Source organism: Vidua macroura, chromosome 3, assembly GCF_024509145.1.
Source record: "Vidua macroura isolate BioBank_ID:100142 chromosome 3, ASM2450914v1, whole genome shotgun sequence".
Lineage (NCBI taxonomy): Eukaryota > Metazoa > Chordata > Aves > Passeriformes > Viduidae > Vidua > Vidua macroura.
In genome coordinates this window covers 19,078,536-19,094,394 of record NC_071573.1, presented here as the reverse complement: position 1 = coordinate 19,094,394, position 15,859 = coordinate 19,078,536, and the positions used below count along the sequence as shown (strand labels likewise).

The following is a 15,859-nucleotide window of genomic DNA, read 5'->3' as shown; positions in this document are numbered from 1 at the left end:
GGCAAAACAATCCCACCTAGAGTGCTCATTGGGTGTTATCTTCCAAAAGTAGTAAAATAGCTCATCTCCCGTTTCCGTTACAATGATTTCACTAAATATCTGACACTTACTTCTGAGACTGAACTAGTGAGGGAGATTTTCTCTGTTTTCCCTCAAATGGAAGTTTCTCATTAAATGATGAGGAACATTTCAGAGTTGTGACAAAAATATTAATAACTCTGCTTTGTCCAATTTTAAATATGCTTGAATATAAAGCACTTCAGCATATAAAGCAGGAACATAAGTGCTAGTGTCTGAGAACTCTTTAGCATGCACTGCTGAATATACAAATGCACATGTTTCAAAACCACACAGACCTGAAAATTTGCAATTGAGAAGCTAAACGAGTTCAATAAAAAGACAGAAAAAAATTCTTTATGTCTAATGGCAAAGTACCCCGATGCTGCTATTTTAAGAAGGAAAATTAATGACCATTTTTTACAAAGAAAGCAGTTCTTCTCTGTAGTTTAGAACTGATTAGTAAATGGATATGCAGAAAGCTCTCTATGGAATTAGAGAAATATGAATCTGTGCACTTCAATCTATTTTATACATGTTCTGCAAGACCTCAACAACTAGAGTTAATGCTCCCTTAGCTACATTGAACTAATTAAGCTAGGTCATTTTATTAATAATGGGTTGCCCTTCTGTCTGCATTTATGGCACTTAGCAAGTCAGTGTGAGTGTGAACGCTTATCTCATCAAGGAGAGAGCTCCTGACAATGAATTAGATTAATCCATCAAGAGAATTAATGTGACTTGATTACTGTTGATATCTGAAGAAGCTGGCATACACAAACAGGTATCTGCAGCTGTAGGAGGCAAGCAACAACACTGCAAACAACTGGGCAAGGCCCCAAGCCTGTACTATTGAGCAAGGAGGTGGCTGACACCAAGACCTGGTGACAGGCGGCTGATGTGGCACATGCAAAGGGCGCCACAGGATCTGAATGTTGCTATCAATGCTTAGGTTAACTCACCTGTGTTGGTATTTTACCACAAATAGTTCTAATGTCATCTGTCATGTAAAAATACCTAATCTAATTAGTTTTCACTTCTCTTCCTTTCTTAAGGGGCATGAAAGAGTGAACATATTTGAAAATTAATTAGGAAAAACTCTGCAGTCACTGCCCCAAAAGTATAAAGTCAACTGCACTTTGGGTATGGCTTTGCCATCTTTCTTGTTCTGTCAATTCTTTCACCTCCTTCATTTCACTTGCTGATAGAGTTCCATAGACAAAGTTCCTAATGGCTTGGAACCTTCGTTCCTTAAGCTGATGATACTTGGCTGACAACAGAATGCAATGATTCTTCTCTGTCATAAATATTAAAATATAACAAAAAGTTGATTACTGGGATAGAGGAAAAGGTTTTAAAATCACTGAAGTGGAAATGTATGAAGAAAAAAGGCTCTCTTGGCAGAGAGAAATACGCATGTGAACTGATTTGTATTATGATTTAGTATGAAACAAGTTTAAAAAAAAGAAGTTTTTAAAGTGATCTTAATGCTGCCTCCTAGAAGTTGATGGGCAGTTCCAGAACTTCCTTCATAAAGAAAGCAGCTTTAGAGATCTATCAATAGCACCCAACATTCACCATTGGCTGTGGCACAAGGGAAGAAATACTTTAGTCTCACACCTACAAACCCACTATACTCAATTTGTTTTTCTCATATATAGAGGAAGGCATAAAGTGATTCAAGTCCCACAGAAGTGTTCTTCAGCCTTTCCACATCCCCTCTGCCCTTCTAACCACTGAGGATCCAAAGATTAAGCTTGGTGAACTGCCAAGTTCTTCTGTAAGCACTGGAGTAGGGAACAAATTGTTCATATGGTTTGTTAAACAAACAAACAAACAAAATGAAATGTCTATACAATTCAGCTGTTTGTTTAAAACAGGATATATTGAAGTAATTCAAGGCTTTATGGATAAAAAATTGTTTAGGTATTTATCCACAGTGTAACATTCATTTAGAGATTAGTTACTGGAATGCTCTTAAGCTTCAAAGGCATGATTCATCCACTCTTCTATGTATCCTAACTACACATAGCAATACAGGTAGCCCTATAAAATAGCCATAAAATAGCTATATGGATGCATAATAGCAAATACATACTAAACCTGGTAAATCTTGAGTAAAATCTGACTACATAAGTATCACCAGGTGCAGCTTGCAAAGGTGATATTTTATATATTATTCACATAAAACTATTACTTTGACTAATGAAGTCTATAGAACAAGGAGCTATTTCCATGAACAGTAGAACAAGAGGAAGAAAAATAAAATAAAATAAAATAAAATAAAATAAAATAAAATAAAATAAAATAAAATAATAAAATAAAATAAAATAAAATAAAATAAAATAAAATAAAATAAAATAAAATAAAATAAAATAAAATAAAATAAAATAATGTCCTGTGCAGGCTATCTTAAAATATTTTTGACTGTTATTTCAAAATCAAATTTCCACAAATAAAGAGAAAAATTTTATCCATTGCGTCACTCTCTGCAAAATCGGAAGGTTAAAAGAAAGTCATTTTGTAACCAAGCATAAAATAGGCATTTGAAAAATTATTTTGCTGGGAAAAAACACCATTTTTTCCACATTAAGATAACTTAAGAACACCCAAATTGATTTTTATTAGACTTCTCATATTCACTTCTGAGCTGACACATGCATGAGACATTCAGCCCCAAAGGTCACTTCTGAGAAGGCTATAAGTAACTGGAAACAGCACTGCAGGATGAAATGATGGTTCATTGCTGACTATTACTGCTAGAGAGTGATAGATATTTTACTCCTGAGGCTAAGAGACAGATTCTGTAAATAAATTTTTATTTCTTGGCAGTGCCGATAGCCGGAACATGATGTGATAGAGCTGTTTTTCCCAATGTTATTAGCTGACTTAAAGAGAGTGTGGGATGGATGCTGGCAAGGCCCGTGGGCCTGCATTGGAGGGAGCCCACCACAGGCTTTTCTCCAGGGCCAGCAGAGAAGGGCACAGGGCGAGCCCGGGCTCCTGGCACCACATGGTGAGCGGCCAAGCCCAGCGCGGTGCTCTCCTCCTCCTGCTCGCTGCCCTGCCCCAGCTGCTCAGCGCTCTACTAAAACCTCTGCTCGAACTCCCAAGGCAAATGGGGCTGGTCAGCCTGGCTCTGAACACCTCTTTCTCCCTCCCCGGGCTTTGGTCACTCCATGCTTTATTCTCTCCATCCCCTCTTCCTTTTGGTGCCAACATTAGTCCCTGAGGTTGTTCAGCCCAGAGAAGAGGTGGCTTGCGGGAAGTTGTAGCCAGGTGAGCGTCAGCCTCTTCTCCCAGGCAACCAACGACAGCGTAAGGGCATACAGCCTCAGCTGCGCCAGACGAGGCTTAGGTTGGATGGGAGGAACTTCTTCACAAAAGAAGCTGGATTAGACGCTGGAATGGCCTACCCAGGAAGGAGGTGAAGTCACCATATCTACAGGCGTTCAAGAAATGGCTGGACATGGCATTTAATGCAATAATCTATTTGATTTGGTGTTTGGTCAAGGGCGAACTATAATTCAGACGCCTTTTCCAGCACAATGATTGTGTGAAAACAAAACACGAGAGGTCTCTGGTGAATTACAGCTTTTCTGCAGAGCGAATCGCCGGCTCTGTTGTCCATCGCGGACGGCGAGGAGAGGCTGCCCAGCTGCCTGCGGCTCCCCGCGGTGGGACCCCAGCCCCTTTCGCAGCTCCCCGTTCTCCGGCCCCGCCTCTCCCCGGGCCGTCACGGGCCTGGCGCAGGCGCGGCTCGGCCATGGCGGCGGCCGTGGAGCGGCGCCTCGCGCAGTTCCGCGCCGCCCGTAGTAGCTCTGCCGCCGCTCCGCGCCCCGCCGAGCCGCCGGGAAAGGCCGTGGCTCCGGAGGCCACCGAAGGACCGCGGGCAGCCGCGGAGGGCGCGGGGGGCGGCGCTCAGGTGAGCGCCGAGGCGGGCGGGGCGGGGAGTGCGGCGGCCGGCCGGTGCCTGACGCCGCGTCTCCCCGCCGCCTCCGCAGGTCCGGCCCGGCGCTGCGGCGGCTCCGGTGTGGGCGCGCCCGCTGCTGCTGAAGGTGCTGCTGTGGGCCGTGCTGCTGGCGCTGTTCGCAGAGCTGGAGCTCGGGCTGCCGTACTTCGTCCTCTCCCTGCTCTACTGGATGTACGCCGGCACCCGCGGCCCCGCCGAGCGGCGGCCCGGCGAGCTCAGCGCCTACTCCGTCTTCAACCCCGGCTGCGCCGCCATCGCCGGGACGCTGACGGCCGAGCAGCTGGAGCGGGAGCTGCACTACCGGCCCGCCGCGGGCACGTAGCGCCGGGCCCGGCGGGGACTGCGCTGTGCTGGGCCGGCACAGCAGCCGCGCCGGGCCGGCCCCGCTGCCGCCGCCCCGAGGAAGGGCCGGGGCTTGGGGGAATGAAAGGGGGTTTGTTCCTGTGCAAAAAAACACCTAAGCCTTACTGCTGGCCCCGTGTCCCACGGCGCCGGCCGGTACCGAATAAAGCCGTAGCAAAGCCTGCGCTCTGGTCTCGTTTCCTGGGGCCGGGCAGCTGTTTCGGCCGCTGTGGAACTGCCCCGAGAGGCACGGCCGTGTCACAGCTGCGGCTGCCAGCGTGTCACCGGGAGGGCTTCAGCTCCCGAGAGCTTTGCCACAGGTGACAGGCACAAAGGCTGGCGTTTTGACGACACCTGCAGTAGAAGGGCCTGCTGCTGCTCTTCCCTGCACCGGCTGGAAACCTCATTCTGAAGCAACGACAAGAAGCAATAGTTATACACCTAAAACAGGCTGCTGCTTTGGTTTGCAGTGGTGCCTTTCATCTAACAGAAACATCAGATTAAAATCCCCTTTTTGCTTCATATTACAGTTTTCATAATTGTAAGCTGAAAAATACTTATTCCTGGCAAGTGTATTTGTATGATCCACTGCTGTTTTTAATATTTAGATCATTTCATTGAGCCAGACCTGCTTACAGCATGGAAAAAACATGGGTGTGGCATTTGAGAACATGTTTTAGTGTTCTAAAACATGTTCTATGATGGTGATGCTACATAGACAGTTGGACTTGATGATCTGTAAGGTCTTTTCCAACCATAACAATTTTATGATTAAGTCATCGTTTTGAAGAGCAGCTGCTAGAACTTGTGTCTCTGAGGACAGAGTTAAGAAAAAAAGTCACAAATTGGTCTTTCAAATTCTTGAATTGGTCATTCAAATATCTTTTCTAATTTAATGCATTGTTAAACACATTGTTAAGGCTTGACTCAACACAAGTTTGATCACTGGTTGTAGAAACAAAAGAAAGTGGTGCTTTGAATTTAACTGACTAGTAAGAGAGTAATACATTAAAGCACATGTAGTATGTTAACACTGATAAGCATCTCTCAGTTGCTCTCCATAGTATTCTCACAGTTTCTGTCTTGGCCTGTTATGTATATTCCAAGTCCTGTTATTTGAAGGCAAAAAATTCTGTCATTTGCACATATTCTGTCTCCTCCAGTAAAACCCCCCCAGAGTTTTCATTATTCTTACTGATTCCTTTTGACTCTATAACATGCTGCATTTTGTATTTGATTAACATAGGCTCAGCAGGGTCAAACACCTTTAAAGTAGTGGACACACAGTTGAACATATAAAGCATTGTTTCCTTGAAAGAACCACAGACTGTGAATCTTTCCATTCTTAAAAAGTATTCTAGTAACAGGGTAAGAAGTGGCTAAGATGATACTCAAAACACCTGTAAGCAATGGAATTTTGTGAGTTAAAACTTTATTCACAACAATAAAAATAGACATCAGTATAATATTTATGGGGAGTTAATAATCTGACATCTTGTACAGTTCAGTTCTGTGGATATTTTTTAAAACAAGGAAATACATGCAAATAAATATTAAATATATGGTAAGATCAATGAAATTATAAAAATTCATAGCAGCAATGCTGGAAATAAAGTTTTCACTTGGTATACACTCTAGCTGCATTATACCCAGGTGGATTTATAGACTCTTGTATTTAATGCTTCATGAAACAAGTTACCACAGTAAGTGAGCATGAAGCCAAAAGGCACAAGAAATAAAAATTGACACAATTCGTCTCTTCCAGTGCTTTGTGTTGGTTTGCTTATTTCATGCTACTCAAATAAATGTACATTACACATTGTGAAATAGAGATGGCATGAATAACAAAGGTTTGTAAAAGGTTTTACTGAAGTAGATAAAGTATGATGGAGAAATTGGCATTGAGGCCTTGCTCAGTCTCTAAGTACACAAATGCTGTAATTCTGCTTGGTGTTAGTTACTTCCACTGAGTTGTTTTGAGAGGGGATTTAAAAAGATTTGAACTAGTGAGAGCTTAATTAGAGGGGTGAAAAATTTCCTCTACAGCCTTCTGCTTGGCTAAGAACTCACTTTGTTAACTTACTTTTTTCTTGTGTTCTAACAAAGCAGAAGCTACCAAGATAAGTTAACTGTTATTTCTGTGGGCCCAAGAGCCCTCAGTTCACAAATGAGTAGGAGGGACAAGAACAGCTTACTAACTCAAAAGCACATCAAGCTGTTGAATCTTGCTTATGACAGCAACTAAGTACAGGTTTGTTACCACACATGGAATTGCTCTCTATTCCCATGTCTGTCCTCTTTAATTTGTTACACACACTTGTTTGGCCAGCACTGCAGTGAGTTAGGAACACTTCTATAACTTCCTGTTTTCACAGCAAAACTATCATCTTGCCAACAGCTGCACAAGCAGCAGAAACCTTTTTTCCCAGGTTTGCACACAACTAAGCAGGACCAGCATCCACTCTAGAATATTAATGAGTGAAATTATTCCCACCAGTGTACATTAAGCCACAGCTGTAAATTACATCTGTCACCATGCTGTCCTTTCACCTGCCAGTGACAATCTTTAGTACTTTTTTCCTATTCTTAGCACTTCAGGGTAAACATTAGATAGAAACATCAAGCATACTCTGTAAACTAATTAATTAACTGGTAGGACAGCAGTTAACACCTGCATGTAGTAGACAAGTATTGTACTGATGGTCACACAACACAGAAGCTAGTTATTAAATATACAGAAGAACCTGAAGTGCTTCATTCTAAAGTCAGCTTTGCAACTGATGTTAAGAGAGGGAAGGCCTGAAAGCAGCCTGCAGAGAAGCCAGCGTGCTGAAGACACTTAAGCCAGCTTGAGAACTGTGGTGGATTTCTGCAAACGTCTTTCTCCCTGGAGCTCAATTACAAGCATTAGAGCAGAAGGTGGTAACACATCCTCTTTAATTCAATTCTAACCTTATGATTGCAAAACTAATCCATGCTGTTGGCAATCAGGATTCTAATACAGTGATTAAATAATCTCATGCAAAGCAATCTAGCTTCAGGCAGGAAAGATGCTGAGTTACATCCCAGAATATCCAGTCCACTTTCTTGGCAATAGGGGCTGTGAATGCAAGTGCAAAGAGACTTGAAAATAGGGAGTGTTATTTCTGCTGAGTCTTTGTAACTGCTTTGCCATGGAAGTTACTTTTTATTACAAGAAATCTGTGAGCAGGGAGATTTTCAGAGCTCCTCTTTGGCACTTTGCCTCTTTGTTGTAAAGGGAGCCCAAGTAAGAGTAAAGCTGTGCAAAGCTTGTTATTAAGTGATGCAACCTATCACATCCTGCTTCTAGAGGTACTTCTGCTTGTCTCCAGCAATCTTGTCAACGTCAGGGACAAAACATTGTCACACACTATGTGCTGTGTCATACACTACACAGTGCAGATGCAGCCACTGCACGAGACCTTGTTGTTTTAAACAGACAGAAAAAAAAGCTCATGGAGTTCAGGATTTTTTGTTCGGAGTTGTTGGTTTTGTTTGGGTTTTTTTTTTTTTTTTTTTTTTGGAATGTCGCCGATGGGAAGCTGGCAGGCTCTGAAGGATAGCAGCCCACCCCGGGAAGGGGGGCGGGAGCTGTCCTTCGTCCTGAAACCGCGCCCTGCACCGGGGCCACCTCCCCCTCCGTGCTCGAAGGTAATTTGTGTCACAGGCGAGAAGGACCAAGGCCGGAGGGGAAACAAAAGTGAGTACACACTGCCAACTACTCAATCTTTGCAATGAGGAGAGGTCTGCTGAGACCAGCAGTGGCCGCAAGCTGACTTCTTTCTGTGTGTTTGCACCCACAAGAAACAGAGTAAAGCTCAGACAGGAAAGGTTCCCTTGAAAGACAAGTCATCACTCCATCACTGTGAATGCCTGTGTGCCCACCAGGTGGGCAGCCTAGCACTGACAATGGAAGGGCTGTGCATGCAGGGCACATTTCCATCCATGTCAACAGAGATAACGTGCACCTATTTCTAGCAGAGGAGGTACCTAACAGATACTGTATTTTTGTTTTGTTTGGGTTTTTTATACTTTAAGTGAAGCTTGAAGATAGCATTCAGAAGTGCTCACTACACTACCTGCTGTATATTTATAGACCTTCAGGATGCTGTTCTTCACCTACCCAGAAAACAGATTCGCATATTTTCAACTTTAACTTTGGGAAACCCCTGCTACAAAACTGATTCTTCCCTGAAACGCAAGTTGTGTCACACTAAATTATTTTTTTCTAAAAATGGCAATGGTACCTTACCCTCTCCCCAGAAAAGTCTAAATGTATTTTTTGGCAATAATCATATTCTATATCCTTGTAATTTAATCAGTCGATCACTCAGCTCACCCACTCAACAGTAATAAGCCATTGACCCTATGGTCTCAGACTGGATCAATGCAATGCTTAAGTTTTGGACCCCCAGAGGCCTTGTGTGCAAATAGGAAGAAACTCCTTTAACTTACTTTAGATGTGACCAATTTTTCCTCTGATGTGTTGATTACATTAGCAGATTGCTTTCCCTAGAAACCTGTCCAACAACCTGCAGGCAATGAGCAGCACATGCTTAAGTTTCTTTCTGGAGATGGCAAACGTAAGCCACTTGCTTAGGTATTTAAGGGTTTTCAGGTACATTATACAGTTCATTGTTCTCAGTCTGATTCACCTGCAGAAATCTCAGCTGAATGTGGCCTGACAAGTGGCAGCATAGACACTGCTGCCTACTGTGCCCCCACTGCTGATGCTGTTGGCCGGACACTTCAGAGGTTTCATACTGCTGTCTCTCTGGACATACAAGTGTTCCAATCTCCAGCGCTCCCAGCTTTTCCGAAACTCCATCTGAACCTAACAGAAGCAAAGAAGGAAACAAAAGGAATGAATCAGCTGTTTAAATTACTCCATCAGAAAATAGCAAGGATACCACACTATTGAGAAATACTGGAAGTGCTTTAAACCTGCAATATTATTGCTTCCAATTATCCAGTTATCTCATTAATCCATTGTAGGCCATTCCACATTTAAAGTAATGATGAAATTCATTTTTACTTGTAGAATAAAAGCTCTTTTATGCACCAGAAAATCTTACCTTCATTATTTTGCTCTAAATTTTATTCACCTGCAATACTGATTGGACTCTATGCCCTACCATTACTAACAATTAAGCTGACTTTGCTTATCAGCCATGAAACAGCTGAAAAGACTGACTTTCTGCTCAATATTGCACCACAGGTATTCTTAAGAGGTCTAACTTCTGGTTTGATTTAAACATAATTATGTCCTGGATTACTTTTGTTCTTTGAATATTTATGTGGGTTCTTTTTATTTCATACAAAACCAAATGTTTATTCAGAATTGAAAACAACAATTAAGCAAGTTAGAGACTGTACTTGTTCCCCTTTTAAATAGCAATTACAGTATTTCATTCCAGATACTAGCTTTTCTTAAAGCTACAAAGTATGCTCATCTAGTCACAGGTTCTGGGTTCAACTGTGTAACCTCTGCACAGGTTTGGAAGTTTATCCAGGATTTTGTAACTGCTAAAGAAGAACAGAATTAGATCTTCCTGTTCCATGGGCAAAGTTCTTGCCACTTGACTGAAGTAAGAACCTCCATTAGCTTTTAACACATAAGGCAGAGGACATAAAATTTCACACTTGTTACTCTAGATAAAGGCAGGAGTGCAACCACAGTAATAACTTCATTATAGTGTGTACTTCAGCCTGGAAATAAGTTCGCTGTAGGTGGGTCACTTAAGGGAGCCATCTCTGGAGAGATGCTTTTTCTTTTATCTTAGGATCTCATACTGAGTACCAAGAGACTAAGCAGGTTGATGGCAGTTTCAGCACAGGTTTGTCATCATGGCCAGGCTGTTGAAAGCTTCTTTTTCTGAGGGAAACTTCCTAGGGAACCAGCTGCTATATGTCGGCTTTCTTTGCTTGTTCACTGTGAAATACTGAATTTGAGAGGCAGTCCTAAAATAGGAGCAAAGCCTTACAAAACTAATTGTCTTCCCCCGGTGGGTGCCTCTATCAGTGCTTGTCAGCTCTGGCCTACAGCCCTTGTATTGAATGTCCTGGTGGAACCAGATGCGTCTCTGTGCTTCTGACAATCTGTCAGAATCCAGAATCTGACCTCCACTGTCACAACCAAATGGGTGAGAAGGAAAGATGCTGAGACAGATGCTTGTATGTTAGCATGGTAAGGGGGCTTGTTATGTCAAAAGGTGCACAAACACACCAGAGAAAGACAGTGTGTCTTGGCACAGAACAATGAGGGAGAATGGTCAGACAAAGGCAGAAATGCAGGAACCATAGAGTCTACAGGAAAAGAATTGACCATATTACCATTCCAGTACTTGGCACCTTTTGTGGGCATGGAAGCATAAGGCAGCACTGGGAAAAAGCTGTTGTAGGCATTTACTGGCAAATCCTGAATGAAAGCATGACTGTAGTGACTGACTAAGTCAATGAGCAATAGAAATAGGTACCTTTAGGTCAGTCAAAGGGAGGAAATGATTCTTTACTCCAGCTGGACATGACAGGCTTCAGCTATGATACAAATGGCCTGTAAAACTGAGATAAAGTGAATGGAAGACCTGAACAAAAGACTGTAGGAATGGGTCTTAGGATCAGATATGACTGGCATAATATCAGTTTTCTCTCCAGGGGTTAGGAAGAGGGTAGGGAGCAGGTCTTGCCTGTATGGAATTGAGTTTTTGCCTAAATGCCTTTGAATGTATAAGCAAGGGAATTGGTTAAGATTTATTTTTCAGAGGCCGTTTCTGAGCACAGAAGTAGATCTAGAGATCCTTATCCTAGTAACTTCCCTGTGTTGATAAGATTCCCCAGAAATAAGCTATGCAGGAAAATGATACCAAAAACAAAGCTCCCATTATGTGCTGACTTTGGCTGGGGTAGAGTTAATTTTCTTCACAGCACCTAGTATTGGGCTGTGTTTTGTATTTGTGCTGGAAACAGTGTTGGTAATATAGAGATGCTTTTGTTATTGCTGAGCAGGGCTTGCACATTGCCAAGGCCTTTTCAGCTTCTCATCCCACCCTGACAGCAGGCAGGCTGGAGGTGTGCAAGAAGGTGGGAGGACATCTGCCTGCCAGTGGGAAGTAGTAAATGGATTCCACATTTTGCTTTGCTTTACCTATTTAGTTGTCTTTATCTTGACCCAAGAGTTTCCCCACTTTTATTCCTTCAATTCTCTTCCCCATCTCACCAAACTGGAGTGAGCGAGTGGCTGCATGGTGTGTAGTTGCTGTCTGAGGTTAAAACAAGCCATGTGAGAAAGGGGAAGAAAAATTTTTATGTAGGGTATTTTTTCTTTTAAAAGAAAAAAGGAAAGGGGGGGAACTTGAAAACAGTGGTCATGGAGGCTAAAGCTGGAGAAGATCTCTCACAGAGAGCTCTTGATTGAGCTTTATGTAGCTAATGGGGAAGGAAGCTGACAGTGTGGCAATAAATCTGGAATCTAATTATAAAGAAGCCCTAAATTTTGGCAAAAAAATCTCAGCAAGTGATAGTGAAAGGAAAGTAGGTCCAAAATGGGACAGAATTGAGCTGATGGAAGAGTTGAATTAATAGTCTGTATAGAGAATGAAGAGAAATTAAAAGCAAAAGAGAGGATTGGCCAGTATTTCAAGAACTCAGAAGTCCTGGCAACAAGACAGATTTTTTAAAGTAGAAGAGACTAAATCACACTTCCATTGTGACAAGAAGGCAAAAAGGAGAACCAAGGCTACAGAGAATGAAATCTGAACCATCTTTAACTAAGTGATGGAAAAAGGCAGCATCTCTGTGGTTTAAAGTATTTCTTATAGAAACAGCACTAACTGCAGAAAAACTGGCCATGTTAAGCCTAGCTCATTTTGCAAAGAACATTGGTGGTAACAGGCAGTCTCATGAGACCCTACTGTTGGCTTCAGAGCAAGTTCAGACAAAATCCAGAATCTTTCAGGCAAAATAAGACTGAAGTATGAATAAATTCCATTTTTTCAGAAGTAGATATTAGAAAAGGACATTGATATCACTTCTATCTTCATTTCTACTATTGATCTGGGCACCAGGACTTGCAAAGAACTTTCATTCTGTATGGTTAAAAAAAAAAAAGAGTCACTGAGTCAAAGACAAAAATAAACCATAGACCACACTGCAAACAAGGATAGTCTTTGGACACACACAGTGTGTCAGAAGATAGTTTCTCATTTAGCTTAGGAAAAGAATTCTCATATAGTTTAGAAGAGACTTTACTTAAACTCTTTGTAAGGGCTTTTTTTATGGATGCTGATGACCAGGCTTGACAAAATCCTACTCCCCTCTTTGAACAAGAGTTGGAACAAGCTAAATAATTCATTCTGAACTGCCAGTGAAGCTGAACTCATTGTATTTAGATTTTATGAACTACATTACAAAGGCAAGAAAATTATAGTAACGAGATTTGGAGCATTTCTTAGAAACATAGGTAAGCTATTACACAGTAAGCTCCCTCAAATGAAACAAGCATGCCTGTTTGAGGGCTTGTAATAAAGTTTGGGTTATGATGTAACTTTGTGAAATTATTGAGCATTACACATGAGAGGTCTGGCTGCAGCTGCACAAGGGATGTATGAGCAAATGCCAAGGTGAATCAAAAGAAATACATCATCCACCAGCAGACAGTGCTGCATCTCAGGATTGAAGTACACCTGTAAAGCCATACAAGAAATTTGAAACAAATATTCTCTAATTAATGACACGCAGCAAATGACATTCATTCCCAACAGCCAAGCCTGCTGCTACTCACCTCCGATTTTGGTAAGCAGTACAATTAATAGATTCACTTCAATAAAATCTTACCCACAACCTACTAAAGTGAGCAGACTCCTGCAAGGCTTAATTCAGGATGCCTGCTGCTTTCCTCTTGACTCCAGCCTGGCCATAATGATAGAAGTAGCACATTTTTCTATTGATTCCAATTCCTTGATGAGGCCTCTCTATCAATAAATGATCTTGAATTATCATGTCATAGTTAAAAGTAGATTTATTGTGAGTGTAAAACATATTGATGTGCACTTAACTTAATAATGTAGTGACTAAATGAGTAGTGTTTGCTTCCCTTACAAACCTGGCTGCCAAATGAATGAATAATAATCACTTAGAAGGTAACATGAGAGATTCCTGCAATACTGAAACAGAACAATATCTTTTCCCACTACAGGACTGGGATTCAGCAGAAGCCACAGAAGATGGAACTTGCAATCAATTAACTCAAAGCCAAAGGTACACTTCTTCTGGGTCTGTGAGTTTATCCCTCTGTGAAGTTCAGTTTTAATGAGAGAGTGATGCAGATTTAATGAGAGAGTTCAAGCAGCTGGGTCACAGGGAAACCAAATGAAATCAAACTGTACAGCAATAGCCATGAGGATTCTCCAACTTCACCAGCAAGCTGAGCTGAATTAATAGAATAAAATGGGCTCCACTCCCACATTCACAAAAACAAGCAAATAAAAAGCAAGTAAAAGCAAAACAAGCACATAAAATAAGACACATTAAGAAGAGCAGCTGTAATTCTTAATTAAAGAATCCACCAGTGCAAACTACACAATTGTAAGAAAGACTGTGAGATTCCACATCTACAAATAGTGACCATAAATTATACTGCCTGAATTCCTTCCAAACACATTTGTCTGATGACTTATCCCACAGAGCTCTGCAGGGAAGGATCTGTTTAAAAAAAAAGTCCTGAACAAGGACAATTTAGCAGTTCAAGATCATTTTCAATTTCCTTTTCCTATAGTGTATGCTGATAAGGCAAATTGGAACAAAATAGTATCTCTTACCTCATTATTGATGAAACAGTAAAGAATTGCAACCATCAGCCCCTGAAATCAACAAAAACCAGAACAGTGAGCAGAGCAGTTTCCTCACTTTGCCAAACTCAGCTGCAAAGGGCTAGAGGCTCCACACTGACATGTCTCCGATAAGACTGAAAGGTGGAGAATCCTTGGTCCCTGTCAACTCTGAAGGCAGAGTAGAGGTTTGACCAAACTTTGTCTCAAAGCACATGGTCTTAGGAAAAAGGAGTTGATGTTTTCTTCAATCTGTTATTTTTGCCTAGTGATTTCTTTCCCCTTCTTCCTTACAAAGCAAAGGTTTCAAGTCTTAAACACTTCATAAGAGAGTAATTCACAGTGGCCTTAAACACAGCTCAGTGCTTGATAAACAGGGAACAACTGAGTGTGCAGGGAAACAGAATAATGATTTCCTTACACAAGGATATTAATTTGAAATGGCTTTACCTAAGGCAACAGTTAAATAAAAAATCACAATAAGCCTACGCCCCCCTCACATGCAGTTACAACTGGAGACAGCTACCTTTCCCAGCAAGATTTTCCAAGGAGTATCAGAAACACTGAAGAAAGCACAAAATGTGCTTTCAGCAATGCCACTGTACAGTTACAGGAAATCACAGACAATTTTGTTATTGCCCTGAGGTGAACCATAGGAAGTAAATATTAATATGTGGACAGGAATACCAGATTATTGTAGTAAAGTTGGCTGTTAAAAATTGGTCCTTACACTTTCCCTTCCACTGTCATAATCCTGTAACATCCAGTGCTAAACTGAGAAATATAAGGAACATAAGCATGCAATGAATGAAAGAGAAAGCAGGTCCTCAAATAGAAGTTAAAAAATATCTTAAGCCCATGGACACACTGTGAGTGCTACCTGGAACGAAGCAAAGGAGAGCTCAGTAAAAAGCTTCACAAAGCGCAGCATCCCTCTGGCATGCTCGTCAGTAATAAAGGCAAAGATGACCTCATGGGTCCCCAGCAGTGGGATCAGAGTCAGCGTAGACTTGGCCAATCTAAGAACACAAGGAAATTAAAAATCTATCAGTGCCACTGAATAGACCATTGTTGATCCAAATGATCACTGGGAGTCACTCTTTCTGCGTTCTGTTTCTGACACAGTTTCAACTTTCATAAATCACTGCACCACTTTGTGATGCAAGGTTCTCTTCCAGAGGCTGCAGGATAAAAACCTCCTTAGTTCCTACAAGTTTTAACCTCCCCTACCACTTCATTGCAGACCATTTATTGGTGAGAGCAAAGCTCTGTATCCAGCTACTGGCTGTATTTCACCTGGAAAATCTTCCAAACTCAGTAAGAAGCCATGTGCTTTCTTGTACCTGTGATGTCTTTCCACTGTATTCTTTTCTCCACCTGTAATTGGAAAAGACAACCAAAACCTACCTTCTTGATGATATGAGACATAATCTATCAATAACTGGAATATTTTAAAAATATCTTGGCAAAGGGAGGAGTACTTGGTATTCCTTCCCACTTCTGTGGTGTGTTAAATCTTCTAAACATTATAACTATCTGTAACTGCAGAACACTTTGTCAAAGCAATTAAACTGTCTTAAAATGAATGATGGCAAGTTCAAAGACACAGCTAGCAAAGGATGAAAGACAAACTAATCTGAAA

The 15,859-nt window shown here is 41.6% G+C and overlaps 2 protein-coding genes across 2 annotated transcripts in view; one reads left to right on the top strand and one right to left on the bottom strand.

The window, feature by feature from the left end:
* The first annotated feature begins 3,595 nt into the window (after positions 1 to 3,595).
* Positions 3,596 to 6,136, top strand: SAYSD1 (SAYSVFN motif domain containing 1). The gene is made up of 2 exons (XM_053973008.1): positions 3,596 to 3,982; positions 4,062 to 6,136. The coding sequence occupies exons 1-2, from the start codon at positions 3,824 to 3,826 to the stop codon at positions 4,350 to 4,352; spliced, it is 450 nt and encodes a 149-aa protein (XP_053828983.1). The 5' UTR covers positions 3,596 to 3,823; the 3' UTR covers positions 4,353 to 6,136.
* The window catches only part of GLP1R (glucagon like peptide 1 receptor), an 86,877-nt gene continuing 75,758 nt past the window's right edge, over positions 4,741 to 15,859 (bottom strand). Inside the window, 4 exon segments of the mRNA XM_053972437.1 lie at positions 4,741 to 4,780; positions 9,049 to 9,227; positions 14,209 to 14,250; positions 15,098 to 15,236. Coding sequence (XP_053828412.1) covers positions 9,060 to 9,227; positions 14,209 to 14,250; positions 15,098 to 15,236 — 349 coding nt within the window. The 3' untranslated portion in view covers positions 4,741 to 4,780; positions 9,049 to 9,059.